Source organism: Harpia harpyja, chromosome 6 (assembly GCF_026419915.1).
Source record: "Harpia harpyja isolate bHarHar1 chromosome 6, bHarHar1 primary haplotype, whole genome shotgun sequence".
Classification (NCBI taxonomy): Eukaryota; Metazoa; Chordata; class Aves; order Accipitriformes; family Accipitridae; genus Harpia; species Harpia harpyja.
The window spans coordinates 45288672-45308632 of NC_068945.1; the positions used below are offsets into that span (position 1 = coordinate 45288672).

At 40.6% G+C, this 19961-nt stretch overlaps 1 protein-coding gene across 6 annotated transcripts in view; it reads left to right on the forward strand.

The window, feature by feature from the left end:
• Nucleotides 1–19961, forward strand: part of PTPRZ1 (protein tyrosine phosphatase receptor type Z1) — a 145315-nt gene that overhangs the window by 63501 nt on the left and 61853 nt on the right. For all 6 annotated transcript variants that reach the window (XM_052789390.1, XM_052789392.1, XM_052789391.1 and 3 more), the window contains exons 3-6: nt 15331–15510; nt 17325–17476; nt 18940–19035; nt 19295–19361. In XM_052789390.1, the coding sequence (XP_052645350.1) occupies nt 15331–15510; nt 17325–17476; nt 18940–19035; nt 19295–19361 (495 nt within the window). The remainder of the gene's footprint in view (nt 1–15330; nt 15511–17324; nt 17477–18939; nt 19036–19294; nt 19362–19961) is intronic.

The following is a 19961-nucleotide window of genomic DNA, read 5'->3' on the forward strand; positions in this document are numbered from 1 at the left end:
ATACTATAGAAGAATTAGACTCTGATTTAGGGTTTATGTGTGCCAGTGGAAGCTATATGTGGAATAATCTAAGCTGCAAATTTGAAATGTGGTAGTTATTTTGCAGTAATTTGCAGTGTAGACTTCTCAAGTGGACAAAGGTTTAGCGTGGCCCATTATAAAAGTACTGATAGCTGAGGGACTGTAGCGAACATACATCTTCTCTTAAGTTTACAGTTCAAGGTTATGCACCTACATTAGGTGTCTAAACAACACAAGGGGGAGTTACTTGCCTCAGAATCCACCGATTAGCAGAAAGGTGCCTGTCTCATCCCATTTGTGTCATCCCTACCCTTTCCCTGCTGAATGCTCCAGCTGCTGGGCTACAAAATCAGCCTTCCCCCTCCTTCTTATGGCCCAATGATTCTTGAATTTTTAGCCTCACCATGTCACAGCACTGGCGAGGTGAGTGAAGAGGACTTGTTCTCCACCCCTTTTCAATATTCTCAGGCTTTGTCATGGGAAATGCAAAATATGGATCATGAATAATTTTTTTTTGGCAGAGGAGGATATTTGACTCATGTTCTCCTGAATACATTGCCTGGCTGTAGCTGCTGGAATATTGTAGGAAAATGGGCATCCACTTGAATGTTCTTGAATGGCAGGAGGTGCAGCTGCAGGGCTTTGCTTTCATCTTGGTGCTGTTGGCTGCAGAGTCTGAGGATCACTAGGTGCATGCCAGCTAGGTCTGTGCCTTGGGAGATCGTGGCAAGGGATGACTAGTCTGTGAATCCAAAATGGGCTTTGATTTTGGTTGCTCAGCTTAGTCAAACTGACAGTGCCTTAGGGCACAGGCAGTGATAGAGTATTTAGGGAGCTTTTGGTGAAAATCTGGGAACCTATGAACTCTAACGTGGCTTGGTCTCTTGAGCTTGATTAACTACATTTCAAGCAGCTGCACAGTAGGCATGTTTTGGGGAGATTTTGTCCTAGCAGCTTACAGACTTGGTTTTTTAGTTATGGCTGTCCAATTCCTTGCAGACTGAACAGAGAAGATTCTTGTCAGAAAATTTTTGCTCTGGAGTAACTCAGTAATTGTAAGTGTGTTTTTCAAGATAACAAAGTAACATTCAAGATAACATGTTTATAGTAGCATAATTTTTTTCCTGAGCATAAAATTGATACTTTCCACCAGAAGGGAAAAGGAAAGGAGAAGCAGCAGTAGATAAAATTTCACTAAAACTGAATCTGCTTGTATAGAAGCCCTCTACAAGTCTAGAAGTGTTGGGATTCTTGAATACTTGGGATTACTTGGTGCTGAAGTCACTTGTGTGCATCCAATCCCCTCTTAGGACTGGCTAATTTCCTTTATGTGAATGATAGCATAACTCTGTGGCAGAATATAATTGCTCCTCTGCACTGGGGAGAGGTTTGATGGTTAGATGCTGTTAATGTGTTCAGGAGTACTATGTGTTCCTCTTGCTCCTGCCATAGTAACTTCCTGCTTAAAATAGATAAATGACCCAAGAAACATGCCTTCAATTTATCCAACTGTGATAAAATATGCTAGATTTCTTCCTCATTGAATGGTTTACTTAGTAAAAAGAAATAAAGACTATATTTGCAGGTGGTAAAAAGTACCCTGCTGTGGTAGGTTGACCCTGGCTGGGTGCCAGGTGCCCACCAAAGCCACTCTATCACTCCCCCTCCTCAGCTGGACAGGGGAGAGAAAATATAACAAAGGCTCGTGGGTCAAGATAAGGACAGTTTAATAAAGTGAAAGTAAAGGTCGCGTGCGAAAAACAAAGAAAAACAAATTATGTTATTCGCTACTTCCCATGAGCAGGCAATGTCTGGCCACTTCCTGGGAAGCAGGGCTTCAGTACGCGTAGTGGTTGCTCCAGAAGACGAAAATGCCCCCCCGTCTCCCTTTACTTAGCTTTTATAACTGAGCTGACATCATATGGTATGGAATATCTGTTTGGTTAGTTTAGGTCAGCTGTCCTGGTTATGTCCCCTCCCAAGATCTTGCCCAGCCCCAGCCTGCCATTGAGGGGGACGAAAATGTTGGAGAGACAGCCTTGACACTGTGCCAGCACTGCTCAGCAGTAGCCAAAACACTGGTGTGTTATCAACACCCTTCTAGCTACCAATGCAGAGCACAGCACTACCAGGGCTGCTATGGGGAGAATTAACTCCATCTCAGCCAGACCCAATACACCTGCATATTTGATCCCTGGGTAACAATGTGAAGAAAGGACGTAACATGCTTTTCTGGTCCTTTTCTACTTTCCCGTGTGTGGAAGTGAAAGGAGGACATTTTCTTCTCCACAGAGAACAGAAAAAGAAAAATGATGACACAAATCTTCATGGAAGTTGATTATTTTATGTATCAGCCATAGATAAAAAGAAAAAAAATGAAGTACTAAGCCATTAAAGAGTATAGTGAATTTAAAGCAATATTGATACGAAAACTGGAATCCCCACTATGAACTTTTGACTCAGAGAGGGAGTAGGTTAGGTGACAGTTTCTATTTGTTTCTCAGTACAAGCAGTGCTATGAATTAATTCTTAGTTTCAGAAAATATGAAGTAAAAAGCAGTGCTCCTAACAGCAGCAAGACATTTTGGACCAGTTTTATCACCACAAGACTCACAGAGGGGCAAGAACTTACTGGCTGACTGAGATAGATGTAAGACCACAATTGCCCAGAGATGCATGAATTAAGTGTGTGCCTCTGTAGCAGTTAAATGCTGCTTCCATCCTCATTTCAAACAGTTTCCACTGTAGGATAGAATGGAAAAGCTGTGAAGGTAAATGCTAATAAGAGGTGTTATACCTACTGCTCAATAGCTTTTAGGTATGCATTCTTAAGAATAACTACTCAGAATTGAAAGTGACTTTGAAAGTTCTTAATACTGAAAGATTTTAAAAACTGGTTGGGCCTTATTATAGATCTGCAAAGGAAAAACAGATTTGCAGAGCACGTTTGTGAAAGAAATACTTGAAAGATATATCTACTGTGTAATTTACATAATGCTGTTATCACATCAAGGCTGGGTAAAACCTCACTCACTCGAAGAGTTGGTAAAGAATGTTTTTGAGGATATGATAGTCTCAAAAAAAGACTAATCACATAATAGTATTATTTAAATTTAACATGGAATATTGCCAGAGGAAAAGTCATATACATCCACTGACATTGCTATGGCAGTTCTGAAAGTATCTGTTGTAAAGTCTGTGGACAAAATGGAAACATAATGGTAACACTGAAATTATACTTAGTCCAAATAAAGTAATACCAGTAGTGCAGGAAGGTTTGTGGAATGTTAGGACGGGGGTGGTTTTTAACATTTTTCAAAGGATTTTCTTTTAAGGGGAAAGGGAAAGAGAATTAAAGTTTTTGCTATTGCAGTCAAAGTCCTTGCTAAACAGCTACTTTATGAACTAGAATTGGCTTTCTAAAGTAAACAGTAAAATATGGTAAGAAATTGTGTAGATAAGCACACATACAGCTATGGCTCTGTGTAAGAAATCCATATGGCTCAATATAGTACTATATAAAAAATTCCTGCCATCACCTCTTCTTACCCTTACCATTATGCAAACATAATATGTATTGAAATTCCCATAGAAGTGTGATACCAAATCCTGCTAAAGGATGCTAAAAAGAAATCCCACTTTCCTATGGTATTATGTTCTTCTGGAGATATGTAGGAGCTTCATTTTATAAAAATTGAAGCTCTGTAAAAATGAGAACCTGGGGAGCAAAAAACCAGAATTACTTCTATGTCCTTTTGGACATTAGGGTAATTTATCTGCTGGCAGATGCTGGGACTGACTGGCCAGTGATGTAATCCAGTAGTCTTTTATCCTTATATTTGTCTTGCTTTGGTTTATTTCTGTCCAGTCCTTGCTTTTCAGGACCTTTGTTATTCTTTACAGTTGAAATAAATGCCTTTTTGCTATTCAAGGGTAAATGCCAACCGTTTTCATGGCTATTTGTGGGATTTTTGCATCCACGGTTCCACTTGTGTTGTTTAGTAGTGATTGTTTATGTATGCACAGGTGATCTGATCCAAAGCCCAGAGAACCTACTTGTGATTTATTTATATACTTCAGCAGGCTTTGGATCAGAACTTATGACTGTGGCCTTTATGAGATGTATTATTCTTATAGATAGGCTAGTACTGACAGAAGTTATTTTCTTAGGTGATAGCAACATAATAATGCACGTGTTTGGTAACAGGAAAAAGTGCCCCTGTGGCATACCACCACAGGACTTTTCATGGAACTGAACAGACTGCTCATTAACATTTAATAGTCCAGGAGGGAGGGAAGAAAGAGAGGAAAGGAAGGAGGAAGGAAAGAGGGACGGGGGGGAAGTGGAGTGGGGGAAGGAGGGAGGACATACCACACCAGGAGGGAAAAGGAAACCATAATGGTTTTCTCAGTGGGAGCCAATATTGTTAGATCTGCTGATCTGTTGAGAAGCTAAGAAGGAGGAAATTACATGCTCTATTTTAAAATTCATCATTGCATTTTGTTTCTGTACTGAGTGCCTGGTTCTGCCACCCACGATAATTTCTAAAATACGGCAGAGTCTACCTTGTAGTAATGAGGAGTGAAAAGCGAAGACTGTCATAGTGCAATTCATTAGACTTAGATGGTGATCTGTACTCTGGTAAAATTGAGGTTTCTTGCTGTTAAAGATGGCTTTCTTTGTGCTCATGTCCTGGGACTACATCAACTATCACTTATCGGACAGACGCTAAATGCTGCACTTGCAGTAGATCATTGCTTCCTCTTTCTTTGCTCCAGCTGATGGTCCTTTAAAGTGCATTTTTTTTTGGTCTGTTTAAAATTGGTGCAAGCTTTGAGTCTACACAATTTTCGTCATATGCAGTCATTGCATTTCTAATAGAATGGTACTTGCATGATAGGGGGCAGAGCGATATACCTCCATAAGCTTCATTTATGCCCATGTTCACCAACAGAAAGACGATATACATTCACTCGTTCTCTGTGCAGTAGCTGTAAGTTTGGGAGTAAGCTTTGCTTCCAGGAAGCTGAACTGTGATGGGGCTGTACCACGTTGGAAAGCTGTTGCTTTTATTTTGCAAATCAGGGTGGCTTTAGAGGACAAAGCCTGCAGTGGTCCCATTTTATTCACCCTTCCTTGCTAGCAGTATGCCAAACAGCTCAAAAACAGGTGGGGAGTCCTCTTCTTGTGAATAACCAAACAGGCATTTGACATTGCCATGACACAAAATTGACAGCTAATTCTATAATATCCAGCATGAAAAAAGGTGGAGCTGTAGGGTATATGAAATGAAGTCATAGGCCATGTTCCTCAGTGCTGGCCAAAAGGCATTGCCTATTTCTTAGGCTAAAAGTGAGTCAGCTACATGTATTCCAGTTCTGTTTTCAGCTCTGGTTATTTGTGATCTTGGAATGATCTTTGTCACTCAACAGTGTTATATCAGTTTCATGATCTTAAGTATTACTAAAGGTAAAGGAAATCCTTGCTACAACCTAAATTCCTCGGAGCAAGGTTTACAAGTATTCAGGGCTTCCAATTAGGACTTCACATATTGTCAAAAATGAAGTAAAAGCAGGAGGAAGAATGTGTATCTTTTTTACTCTACATTTTCCCATTTGGCACCATACCAAATTTCCTTCCTTAATACTTACCTGAAAAATATAGCTTAGATCTTAACTCTACATTAATTATAAAAAATTATGTGGCAAGTTTTCATTATATATTGCTACATGATTCTCTAGCAGCACTTATATGCAAATTCAGGAGCAATGGGATGAGAATAATAGAAAAGAGGTATCTGAAAAGGTTGACTGAATTTCTCCCATAATCCTTTTCTTAGTCTAAACAGCTATCCCATTGAGTGCACTGCAAATGGAGCATCAGTGATAAACTGTATTTCTTTGGCATAGAAGTGTTTGATTATATATTTTCTGACTAGCCTGCAATGGCCAGATTTATCACGGAATGAAAGAAGGAGAAGAGGAACAGCAAACAGTTGCTATATTGAAAGAAAGCTATCCATTGGCATTTATCCTCCTACGCGTTTTGCTCAGTAATTCACTTAGTCTGACTATGAATCATCAGACTGACTCCCAGGAAGAAAAATCACCAGGCAGCCACTGTATTAATAATACTGATTACAGTTTTCCGTTGTATCTCAACAACTGTAGTTTATTCTATCTGATGGGGTTTTTTTCTGTGGGGGTAAAGTGAAAAAAACAAAACATTTTTCTCACTCAATTGCTTGTTGGTTATTTTATTGAGCAATGTCTCAGTGACATTGTAAAGGAAGCATAAAGTTTATGTTCAAATAAAGAAACAAAAGATGAAAGAAAGGTCCGATAATCTGAAGATAACAAAACGTTTCACCAGAATTTTCCTGACTCATCTTCTAAGTTAAATTTTAGTAAGGGGTAAGTGGTCCAACACATTTTAGATGAGGAACAGAGAAGATTAACAGACCAGACTTCAGCTGAAGGCAAGTTAGTGCTGTGCCACCTTTTAGGGTATTCTCCTCGGGAAAAGTCCATATTTGTCTGTGTTCATACAGTACATATTGTCTTTTTTGTGTGCACATACACACAATACAGAGAATACAATGTAGCAGATACAAAAAAGACAAATAAGGCACTAAACAAAATAATAGATTAGATGTTTTTGGCTTGCCTGAATGCATCTAGTTGCAAAGCAACTAGAATTTTTTTGTTGATTCTGTTTGCTTTATTTGAAATATTACACCCTACAGTAAGAAAACGTATTGCATTCATTTCTCTGTCACCATATGTGTGCCAAAAAAAATCATGGGATAAATATATTTGGCTTCTGCTCATTTAAAAGCAAGTTGCTTCATTAGTGTTGAACTTTGAGAGTTTAAATGCTATTAAAGTTTTTTGGAGTGGCCATCCAGTTACTCTGTGGGCTGACTCTCTTTAACATAACCAGTATAATTTCACTTTTGAACACTTGACCTAGACTTTGGCAAGCAATCCAGTCTTGGAAAACCCACAAGCAATTAAATCACTGAGACGGGCATAATAATTGGCTAAGCTCAAACCTGGAAGCCAAAATTCCTTCTCTGTAGTTGTGACTCTGTCCTGGCAAGTAATTTCACAAGTTAAAGTCTGGGCTTTTTCAATCTGAAGAATTTTTATAAACTTTATGAGACTGCTCATGAACAGGCTGTGGGGGTAGTTGGGGCTTTTGGAGGGGCGAAACACAAACTCCAAAAATCCTTACAGTGAAGATCAAGATGAAGCAGAAGTGTTGTCTTCTACTCAGTAATACGTAAAACTTAAACCTTCCATTTTTTTGATGACCAAAATGTTTCCCTAGAATGCCATGTGTTATGTCGTGGCCTTTGTAATATGAGCTATGGTAACATTCACAAGATTAGTATTGGCAGTACCTCTCTCTTTGGGCCACTAGTGCACTCATCCAGAATGTGAACTGAAATAATTCTTCTGCCTTGGAGGATTAGAGATTGCATTGTGCAACTTTTGGTAATAAGCTAAATGCCTTCACTATTAATGGTATGAAGCATCCTGAGGTTTGTTGATTTCCATCTCCTCTGTTCATCCGGTTTGGATGCACTATCTAAATAATGAAGCAGAAATAGAAAGGAAAAAAAAGAATAGCTCTACAGTTTGGTGTATAGAGCAGTGTTGATTGGGCATCTAAATTTAAACTTTGTCCCAGTACAAGTACCCACATCTTTTCATGGCATTATTTCTGATTTCTCATATCTTAGATAAAATGTGTTTGCTCTAACCCCCCCCCTTGAAATCACTTAACACTTAAAAGTGGTAAGTCAATAACATTTTTGATAAGGCAAATCCATTATTAACAGTCCACACAGAGGTGATATCCTTCATCTCCTATATGTGTCCAATTTATATTTATAAAAGTAATAATATCATTGTGAAAGCAAAAGCCGATGAAAAATGGAGAGGAAGAAATTAAGTAGCAGTAAAGAATCCATCTCTCTTTTCTGCTGTCTTTCATCTATAATGTAAACCCTAGGATTCATATCAGTTTAAATCATGAAATAATGAATGAGGTAGGAGCATGGAAAACCTGAATCAGACCTATGATTATTTCTGTACTACCTGTTATTGCCAGTTTGAGAAGCAGTGTTTATACTCTGTAACTGGTGGGAGACTAAAACTTACATGGTGTTTTGGGTTTGTGTGGCAGGGTTTTGGTTAGAAGCTGCCAGAAGCTTCCCCGGCTCCCAGCCGGACCCACCTCTGGCCCAGGCCAAGCCTGCCAGCGACGGCGGTAACACCTGTGGGAGAACAGAGTTAAGAGGGGGAACCTGCAGTGAGTGGGGGATTGGGATGTGAGAGGAACCCCTCTGCAGACACCAGGTCAGTGAGGAAGGAGGGGAGGAGGAGCGGGGGAGGAGGCTGATGCCCCCGCAGCCCGCGGTGAGGCGGCAGGCTGTCCCCCCCCAGCCCACGGAGGGGAGCGGGGGAGCAGGTGCCCACCTGCAGCCCGCGGGAAGGACTCGCCTTGGAGCAGTTCGTGGAGGACTGTCTCCCGCGGGAGGGACCCCACGGTGGAGCAGGGGCCGGGTGAGGAGTCCTCCCCCCGAGGAGGAAGGAGCGGCAGAGACAAGGTGTGAGGAACCGACCCCAGCCCCCATCCCCTGTTCCCCTGCGCCGCCGGGGGGAGGAGGGAGAGAGAACCGGGAGTGGGGCTGAGGCGGGAAGGAGGGAGGGCTGGGGGGAAGGTCTTCTAAGGTTTGGGTTTGCTTCTCATTATCCTACTCCGATTTGATCGGAGGTTAGTTAAATTGATTTTGTTTTTTCCCAAGCTGAGTCTGGTTTTTGGTGAATGATCCCTCCCTGTCCTTGTCTCGACCCACGAGCTTTTCGTTATTATATTTTCTCCTCCTCATCCCACGAGGCTGGGGGGCGGAAGAGTGAGCGAGCAGCTTCATGGTGCTTTGTTGCTGGCTGGGCTTAAACCATGGCACATGGCCTTATATTGTATCCTTATTTCTATCTAACAGTAGATATGTAACAGTGATGATGTTAACCTCCCTGTGTTGCAAAGCTTATGCTTGTGAAGGAAGTATGGCTTCTTCACCAGTATTTAAAGCATTTCTTTTTCTGTAACTGTCATTAAAGCTAGAGCTTCTTAGAGTTCCTGAGGGGGCACATGCTAGGAGTATGCCAATTCAGGAGAAACATGATCCTAATAAGAGCTAAGAATGCAAGCTCTGTGATGGCAATACAACAGTTACTAAAGTGAAGTGCTGGGAAGTAGAATTTTCCAAGTAAAACATATCTCCTTACTAACGCAATTATCTGACATCGTTATTAATCCCATAAAGTCTAAAGCATTATTTTGAAGGTCGTATTTCTTCAGAAACTACATCCGTATTCAGTATGAAGAAGAAATGATGAGTATTTGTTTCATGTATTCAGAATCCCACTCATTGAATTTGAGGTTTACATTTAAATTCTTTCTGTATAAAGATAACTTTCCATCAATTTAAAAAGATATCTTCCATTTTTCATGAACTGTATATTACATTCAGCCAGTACCGATACATGGTAGTAAACAGCAGTACTCATAATTGTGAGAAATGCACTCACGCTGAATTTCCTGAATTTTACAAGTTTATTATATAACAAAGGCAAACAGCGCTGGGCGCATGGTCAAAACCAGAGGCGCGCCGGTTATACCCAAACTTGCCTTTTTATACACTGTGTGGTATTTCAAAGGGGTTATTTTAATATTTCCGGTATCTATTAACATAACTCCACCCCAGACCACCCCCCCCTTGCGCACGTCTCTTGTGGTTCAGAGGGGCCTTCGGGGATCTGCAAGGGATGAAGTCAGTAGTCTTCCTCTGGCGGCCTTCGGAGGTCTGCAAGGGATGAAGTCAGTAGTCTTCCTCTGGCTGCACTTTTCACCCTGTCGTTTTCCTCCAGTCACACTTTTTAATATTTTCACATTAAACTCCTGGTTTTCCTTTGTTCTTCTCGTATCTTTCATGTCAAATAATCTTTGACCCCCAAAATGCTGTTCTCATGCTAACAAATCACTCCTTATCTTCTTACTCATGTTCTCAATTTTGCTCGTCCTTGAGTCCATATGTCTGTTTTTCTATGTTTTCACAAATCTATCTACACATCCTTTAATTACTTGAGTTACAGAATGTCTTATCTCATCAAAAGAAACTACATATTCTGCTTGTGCCCATTTATTGCCTACAAACTATAAAATACAATTGATGCCTGGAATATATTAACTACATATTTCCCGTGTTAAGGCCTAATTTAGTGGCAGTGAGGCAAACATCCTTTCGGGATGTAGCTTATGCAGTAGTTAGGCAAATTTCAGTGTTCTCGTTTTGCGAAAGCCAATATACGTTTCACATAATGAAGGTTTACAGCCCAGCAGACCCACACGTAGTAGTGTGTGAGCACACTGAGAAACCCCTCTCCTGGCAAGTTGCTGCGAGGACCACAGCCCACTCCATTTCACAGCTTGTCTTCAGCCCTCCTCACTCTTTCCACTTGCATAGGATACCAACACACAGAGAGTTGTTTGACAGATGCTTTTCTTTCAAGTGTTTTTACAAAAGACAGAAGTGCAGTAACACCTTGTGGGCCAGATCTTCTAAAGACACCAGCAGATAGAAGTGAAGTACAGAATGAGAATTGGATGCTTGTTGCAGGGATGGGATCACTGGGGCTAAGGATGAGGAGGAGAATTAGGTATGAACATTTCCTAGAAATAAAGAGTAGGAACGTTTTCTTTGGACATTCTGTCCCAGGCAAGAGAGGTAAAGGTTATGGTATAGGCAGTCTACCATTAACTTGTAATTTGCTTTGTTCGGGCTCGTTTTCATTCATTGTGAATTGTCAGTTACTTTTTCAAAGCTGACAGCTTTGACAAACATTGCTTCCTCTGTGCACTCTTCAAGATATATCGTGCACATTTTTATTCTCCTCAGATTTCCAACGCACAGTTTGGAGGAATTCATTTTCAAAGCTCAGTTTCAACAATATTTTTCAAAATGGCTGGCATGGCTTTGATTTATGATTTCCATCATAACACCTACAGTAAAACAATCTGCTCTTGTTTAAAAACATTTGGTTCTTTCACTTTTAGTTTGGCTTTCTGCAAGTCACGTAAACTGCAGCAGTTTCACCACCTGCTGCCTACACCAGATGCATTTACGTTAATGCTTTAGTTCAGATCGGGAGTGGACTTCTGAAGCAAATCTCCTGGCTGCACCCTGCTTGCCAAGCTTTGGTTCGCAAGGTAGAGTTGTCTCACAGTGTGTGACGTGGGTTCATCTCAACTGATACTAAACAGGAGACGTGCTGCAGGAACATACCTAATGCACTTCAACAGCTGATGGGCATTCAGCCCATGGGACCAAACAGAGCTAGGCTGAGGTAAAAACCTTCTGAAAGACGTATGGTATGGACATCTGGTCCTCAACCCCAACTGTTTCACTCTATAAACCCACTCATTGGTCTGCACTACTTGCTACTATAGACACACCATTATCTGCTCCAACATTTGCAGAATTTATGCATAAACATATATTTTGCTGCTCAAATGTAATTTGGATCATCATGAGTGAACTCCAGTTCCTTCTGGAGTTCCCCATGTTCCTGCCCCAGACTGGAGCCTGCCAATGATTTCCTGTACATTTAATTCCATAGCTTTTGATCAATGTTGCAACTTCTCAGTAGTTATGCAAGTCTGATTTTCCTCTTGACATGCAAAATGAACACAGGTCTTGTTCCTCATTACTGAGCTCAATATCATTTTTACCTTAGAAGGAGAGCTTCTACATTGCCTGTGTTCCTCAGTGCTGAGATCGCTTGTACTTCTGCAGTTGTAAGCAATAATGGTGTCCTTTGCTTATGTAGCTTTTTCAGCTACACCAGCTGCTGGACCACAAAGAAGAAAACTGATTAAAAGTTGTCAAATACCTATTCAGATTTGCCAGCGGGAGCATTGATTTGGAGCATTCAGTTAATTTGTTGTAGCTGGAAGTCTTATCTCTTGTCCCCTGCAACCATGAAGTACTTTTTTTATTTGTCCTTGGTTGATTTCAAGCTAGCATTCATACAGATAGGATAGACACTTTTCTTTTTGTCGACCAGAGAGTAGCTGAAACAGTATTTGCATCTTTTTTGTACATAATATACATAGATCAGCTTCTTCTTGTGACTATTGGTGAGTGTATGGCAATATGTAATTACATGAAAGTCACTGTTTTAAAACTTTCTTCGGGGCATAAAGATTCATAGATGCTGTAAGATTTCAGTAAGGTGTAAACAACGAAGTTATGAAAGGAGAATCCTTTTATTATAATCACTTACTTGACTGAATTGCCTTTGTTTCTACACAGAGAAAAGGCATAATATTATCAAATCTTTTTAGCAAGATCATCTCATAGGTTTGAGGCCTTTCTGGGGGACAGGAAATAATGTTCTTCATCTCACCAAGCCGCCTAATTTCCCTCATTTCTTTCTGGCAATACTTACGAAAAGCTTCACATCCAGACTGAAAGAACAAACTTTCTTGGCCGAGCCACAGCATTGCCGTACTGCCTACAGCCAGCATCCTACATAACTCCACGTGCCCTGGCTCCGGACATTGTGACGGATTACAGTGTTGGCATGACACTGTCTTCTGGGATGAGCTAAGATTACTAATGTTATCATTAGCTTCATGCTAGGGATTTGTTACATTATACACTGAGGCACAGATAATGACTATCAAGTCAAAGAATTTACATTCTACATAACAAAACCACAAAATATGAAACCAGGAAGCTTGGAAGGAGATTATAGTTTCTCTAATTTTAATGTATTTGTTTTAATTGGACATGATAGTGGATAGTAGGGAATTTAAAGGGAAAATGCAAAAATGGGATATTTGCATTCATCAAAAGAAGCATGGAAGAAAGTAGCCAAAAGTATACTAGTGGGAGAGAGAAAAGAGTCGTATTTTCAGTCAGTTCTAATGTCAGTGGTGAAAAGAGCAGAATAAGGGAAATGCGTGTTGGGAAAAGATTCATGATGATATTCTGAAGGAGAGACTGCAGGTGAGCAATGGGAGTGGGTATGTCAGTGGAAAGAGAAAGGAGATTTCTACTGCCTTGGGGCAACAGCAGGAGCCTGGGGAAGTCTTGGGCTGTGGCAAAAAGAAGGAGCAAAAGAAACAGAGCACGGAGCGGGGAGCGCAGCCTGACTCCGAGGGATGGGCATGGGCAGCTAGCCTGGCCAAAACTGGCAGAGACTTTCAAAGAGCCAGGCAGAGCTCTGAAGAGTTTGCTGCAGCTTGGAAAATCACCGAGCTGGCTGAAAGCAGACCTGGAAACAAGGGCCTGTCTGCAAGGATGCACAGGGCAAGCCAAGAATTGTTATTTCTGTCCTGTCTGACCATGTTTGAGGGCTCTTCTGTTTACAAAGTTAATTATTCTAGTTTGTATTTAAATAAAATTGGCTTTCTTGGTTTTAAAACCCTTCAATATTTGTTACAAAATTCACTGTAGACTATCTGAGCAGATTAATCTCCAAGTTTTGGTTGGCTTGGGCTCAGAATTTCTTAAGGGAAGCTTTTGAGAGAGAAGGTGAAATATTAGCCACTCTTTTCTTATGAAAAGCACATTAGAAATCAGGATATTGCATTATTTGCCCGGGTGATAAACTGTAACTGACAGCTAATGTGCAGGAGAAGTGTGACTTGAGGAGGAGCTGGAGGCTTACACCGTGTGCCATTCCCAAGGGGACCACTGCTTGCTTGGTACAGGGCTCTAATCCTCACCTGCAGGATATTCAGATTCATAACCTTATGATTTAAACTCATTTTGGTTTGCTTGGCTGTTGTGCCTAACAGTTTCTTCTGTTGCTGTTTACAAGAAGTAAATGGGTTTATGTATCATCTGACCTGCAGTACTTCTGTTGCGGCAAGGTGATATTGGTAACTTGCTTGACTTGATACTTGTTGAATAATTTAGCTCGGGTTTGTTTCTAGGTAGCTAGCTATCCAGATTAGCATCTTGTATTACTGCCTATTGTCATGGTTACAGGACTGGCTGCATCTCTTCTCCCCTCTCTGAGTTTTCTGAGTGCAATATGAGCACTGTCCTTACCTGGGGTACAATATGGCAAATCTTCTGCTGACAGACTTGGCTGTAGTACAGCAGCTTGTAAATGAGCACTGGCTTATTTCAGCATGTCTAATAGAATTCAAATATGTGCATTGGATGCACTAATATTAGCTCTTAACTACTAGTAAGTGGGAAGCTAACTGAAGCAATTATACTTTCTTAGGTCTGTGCAGTCAGCTCTTGGTTTTAATTAGCCCTTTGAAGTGTTACCAGAATTCCCTGTCAGGAAAAAATATGTTTATGTATGCAAACGCATAAACACACACAAAATATTGTATCATTTATATTACCGTATTTTATAAACAAAAGATTCTCAGAGCAGCCGCTAACACCTCGCGCTGACCTGTAGAGTACTTGAGCATTTCTTACCAAAAATAATCAGGTCTTTGGTGAAGGACATGCTGTCTGTGTCCATGTTGCCTATGTCTGAACTGGCCACGGTGAAATGCCATGCCAGCCCCTGTGCCCTGGAGAAGGTGCCCTGCTGCAGCGCAGGACCTCCTGCCTGCTCTCACCCAGCAGCTGCAAAGGCTGATGGCTGGAGCATGCATGCATGGCCCTCCATGGGCAAAGACAGGCCATACAGCCAGGCTCTCCAGCCAGAGCATCACTAACCTTTTTACTTTTTCAGGGTAGAATCGCTTTACCTTTTTCCCTCTGTGTAAGGATTTTTTTAAAGATCTTATTGCTTTTATTTATTTAAAAATCTTATTGGATGGCTGGCTTCATTGGGCAGAAGGAACGTTAATGGCATTCATATGATTAAAAGAGTTATTTGGAAAGGAGGGTTTTGCAGTAATTCCCAAGTATTTTTGAGTGCCCATTTCTTTCACTTGAAACCTTTTTTTTTCCTTCCTGTTTTATTTATTATTTCTGCATATTGTGTGTGAGGGGTTTTTTTGTTGTTTTCTGCTTTCCCTAGACATTCGGAAGCATGTATGTATGATGTCTAAAATGGTCAAATAGTGACTTAACTGTTGAAGGTGGGATGATGCAATGGTAGGTGTGCTAAGTATTGCTACAGATGAGGCCTAAAAGAAGGACAGGTACTCCGGTCACAGATTTCAAACTGTGTTTTAATTTTCCCACATTAAAAAATACATGGATGCCAGTTCAGGTTTTAAATTTATTTACCCCCAAATGTTTTGATTTCTAGGAACTTTGAACCAAAAGAACTGGGGAAAGAAATATTCAGCCTGCAATGGTGCCAGACAGTCTCCTATTAATATAGATGAAGATCTTACCCAGGTAAATGTGAATCTGAAGAAACTTAAATTCCATGGATGGGAAAAGGAAACTTTGGAAGATACTTTCATTCGCAACACTGGAAAAACAGGTAAAAAGTCAGATTTCATGTTTGGAGTTAAGTGAGGTCACAAAAGTGATATAGGATGGACAGTCAACCAAGGACTTTTAATGAAACATTTTCATTTCACTTTTCCTTAGCTTGTGCATTCTGAATTTATCCATTAAATAAAAACAAAACAGGTGATGACAATAGCCAAGCATAATGGAGAAATCACTAAAACACAAATGAAAATTATGTGCATAGACAGTCAAAGCAATCACATCATCCCATCATGAGAACTTCACTGAAGCTAAACTATTTTAGCATTTGCTATGAAAAATTATAATTATTACTGCATATCCAGATTCCATAACAAGTATACAGAAATGATTTTTTAAAAGTATGAATACATTACCTACTCCTCTGGAAGCACTTCATGGATGAGTTGTGGTTTCAAAAAACTCAGGATGGGATTCATCTCACCTACACATAGACGCCTAAAATGTAGACACTTGCATCTGAATTACTCACTTAGACTTCTTACAGTCAAAGAAGAGAAAAAGGTGCTTTTATGGTCTGATTTGTCTTACCTATCTTAGAAATGTATTTTAGAAAGAAATTATTTATGCCTACAAGTGCCTATTTCTCCCAGTATAAAAGAAGCTTATGGTGGCATTTACATTGTCAGACAAATCTTTTTGCAACCACTTTGCTGTATAAATCCAGGATAGCAGTAACTAAAAGCTGCTTGTTGGAAGTACTGTTTCTTGTTTTGGGCATAGGTGTGGAGGAGGGAATCTCTTAACAACTGTCTTTGACCTTCTGCCAGTTCCAGTGGGACCCCAAGACCAGCCGTTTTATATTTTAGTTTAGTTTAGTTTCATTATTCCTAATTTCTGTTCTTGGCCCCATCATGTACTTCCTACATACTACTCCACAAATTACTTACATCCCTCTTGCCCTACTAGATGAGATAAATAGTGCATTAGTCTTTTCAGAGATCCCTGAGGAAACATTCTTTAAAGTCCATGAAAGTGAACTGAGGTCTTCCTCATCTACAGCAATTCAGATATTATAAAAGGAACTGCTAAGCTCTGCAGTTAAAATTGTCTTCAAGGTCTTGAGGAAAGGAACATAATGAAACTGAACTCCATTAGTGCTGTTTTAGCAAAAGGTCAAACAATTCACAATCACTGGAGGTGGGAAAGCCAAATGTGGGGCTTCGGTCTATTTCACCCTGCTCATTCCTTCTAGAAGACAAATGCTCAGTCCCATCTACAGTTTGTGTACAGTTATATGTCCTGCTGAAGACCTGTCATCACCTTCTGCCATGGGAGATTGGTCCACAGCTAAGGGGTCTCCCAGACAGGACAGTCCTCCTAGGAACTGGCTAAAATTTTCTTTTCGTGTGTTGCCTCATGATTTGTATCTAGAATTATGATGATAACAGTGGGGGAGTATTTTCCTTTTTGTTAAAAGCACAGGTGCTTTCAGGAAGCTATGTATATCAGAAATTTCTTTTCTTAGGTGGTCAGATTAGTGGCTAAGCCAGTTTTCTGAGCTTTGTAGCATATTTCTGTGGCTAGTTTCAGACAACAGGAGACCAATATAATAGTGCGCTTCACTAGATGACTATTTTATGAATTGCAGCATGAAATGAAACGTATTCCTCCATGCTAATAGTGAATTACCACGCTTCTTACTTTGTTTAAATAACCTATTTCCTGTCAAATTGCTTATGAAATACAGGGGGAAAGGTGTATCATATTCACCTTTTACCACCTAATACTGAAATATGAGAGTCTTGGCTGCCTTTTATATTGACACTCCTTTTTTTCCCCTCTCTCTCTGTCTTTGTTCAGTGGAAATTAACCTGACAAATGATTATTATGTAAGTGGAGGTGGCTTAGACACCATATTCAAAGCAAGCAAGATCACTTTTCACTGGGGAAAATGCAACGTGTCATCAGACGGATCAGAACATAGTTTAGAAGGACAAAAATTTCCTCTTGAGGTAAAGTACAGAATAGATTTTGATGATTTGTCATTCTGCAAAAAGTAATACTGTTTACTAAATACTTTTGTTTATCACTTGATTAAAGTCTATTTACAAATATAATCATTCATTTAAATCCAAATTAATAGTATTTAAATGATGCATTTGAGAAGGACAACGTAAGGCATTATTCCATGGCATGTTGAGGATGTCTAAACTGCGTTTTCGCACACATCTTCTAAGATGACATTAGGAGTCGGTCCTGCTAATCTGACAAAGTTCAAGGTCCCAGTAACAGTTAAGCTCCTACAAGTTTGGCCCATCATATTCCGTAGCAGTCAGTTGTTTAAAGTATAAACAGACTTTTCAAAGCTGGGGCTTTGCTGAGAGCCCATGGGAGCTGCTGGGCCTTGCCGAGACAAAGCGCGGCCCATGTCGCTGGGCTGGAAGGAGAGCTGGCAGCAGCGTGCCAGGAGCCACCGTGTGAGAGCAGGTCCTGGGTGCAGACGCACTGATGGGCAGCCAGGCCAGTGTACCCCGTCTGGTTTGGCAAAATAGCTTGCAGCAGCATGGGGATGGGGTGAAGGAGAGGAGCAGCTCTTGCTGAGATCCACGAAGGCACTCTGCAGACCAAACTTTCAACCCTCAACGTGGCATTGTGATCACTTTCCAGCTAAAAAGACATAGTTGTGGCAGGTGATCGTGCTGCTCCTCACTACGAGCACTTTGGACTTCTATGGCAGAGCAAAGCAATAGAGCCAAGGTTGTCCTGTACTCCATTGAGAGCTCTGAGCCAGGAGCTTTCCCTGGGCAGTGTCATTTCCTTTACCTCATTAGCCATTTAACAATTCCCACTCACACTCCAGCTGTCCTGCCAAGGCATCGAAGAGAATATTCTCCTCGATCATCATCACATGAAAAGCTAGTAGGAACAGAACACTCCCCCATTCATGTTGGTGACCCGGCCCCGGAGGAGATTTCCCAACTGCATCTGGAGAAATAGAGGAAGGGGTGCAACAAACCCAGTGCCCATGACAGCAGTCAAATGTGGGCCCAAAATACCTGTTAATCTTTTATTACCAATGCTTCTCTACACTTACTGCAAGACAGATGCAGTAGGGACATCCTGCCTTACTATTCATGTTTTACAACTGATTTCAAGATTCATCTCAGCCGAGTGCTCTAGGTTAGAAGTCCAGTATCAGCAAGTTGTCTCGGTTTACTGTATTATCCATGGAGAGCGTTGTGCTCCAGCATACTTAGTTGTTTTCCAGGAGAGGTCATTTTTAGATAGCTAACAGCTGATGAATTCCATTCTATATCTTCAGATAAGGCATGTGACATAGATAAAAAATCTGTATATTTGTAATTAAATTTATTGCTTGGACATTTCTTCTCAAAATGGGTATATAAATAACTGCATTGATTAATTTTTTTTAATTTTTGGTATATATAACATTTGAATATATTTTTATTTGCAGATGCAAATCTACTGCTATGATGCAGATCAGTTTACTAATTTTGAAGAGGCAATTAAAGGAAATGGAAAGTTAAGAGCTTTATCAATTTTGTTTGAGGTAAACAAAATATATCTTTGTGTCATTAAACAAGCTTTGAAACACGGCAGATGTTCAAACTGAATTTAACTGGTTCCGATGTGTGATCACTGAGTTAAAAATTTGCATATATCTTTCTAATTTATTCTTATGGAAAAGCAAATGGGCAAAATACGTTTGCTCTGCTTTAAGTCATCTATAATTTTGGTGGTAAACTGCAACTTTCAATTTTTTTTCATGAAGCCTGTACTTGTAAAAAAATGCAATTTTTTTTTAACAGATTGGACTAGAAGATAATCCGGATTATAATCCAATCATTAATGGAGTAGATAGCGTTAGTCGTTTTGGTAAGTCTGCCTCCATGTTTTATTGATTACTGATTAGACTAAATTCCATTTCAGTGTAATTATGAGACCTGAAAGAAATTGGGGAGCATGGCTGTCGAGCTCAGCTATGTATATTTTGTTAGGAACAACAGAAGTCATCTGGATAGACTAGAGAGCTGGGCAATCACCAACTGTATGAAATTTAACATGAGCAAGTGCCACATTCTGCACTTGGGACAGGGTAGTCCTCGTTATTCGTACAAATTGGGGAGCCAAAAGAGGCTGGAAAGCAGCCCTGTGCAAAAAGATCTGGGGGATTGGGTTGATGGCGAGTTGAGTATGTGTCAACAGCGTGCCCCGGCAGCAAAAAGAGCCAACTGTGTCCTGGGGTGCATCAAGCACAGCATAGCTGGCCGGCCGAGGGAGGTGATTGTCCCAGTCTACACTGCACTGGTGCGGCCCCACCTCGAGCACTGTGTGCAGTTTGGAGCACCTCAGTATAAGAACACCAGACTATTAGAGTGTGTCCAGAGAAGGGTGACCAAGATGGTGAAAGGTCTCAGGACTTACGAGGAGCAGCAGAAGTCACTTGGTTTGTTCAGCTTGGAGAAGAGAAGGCTG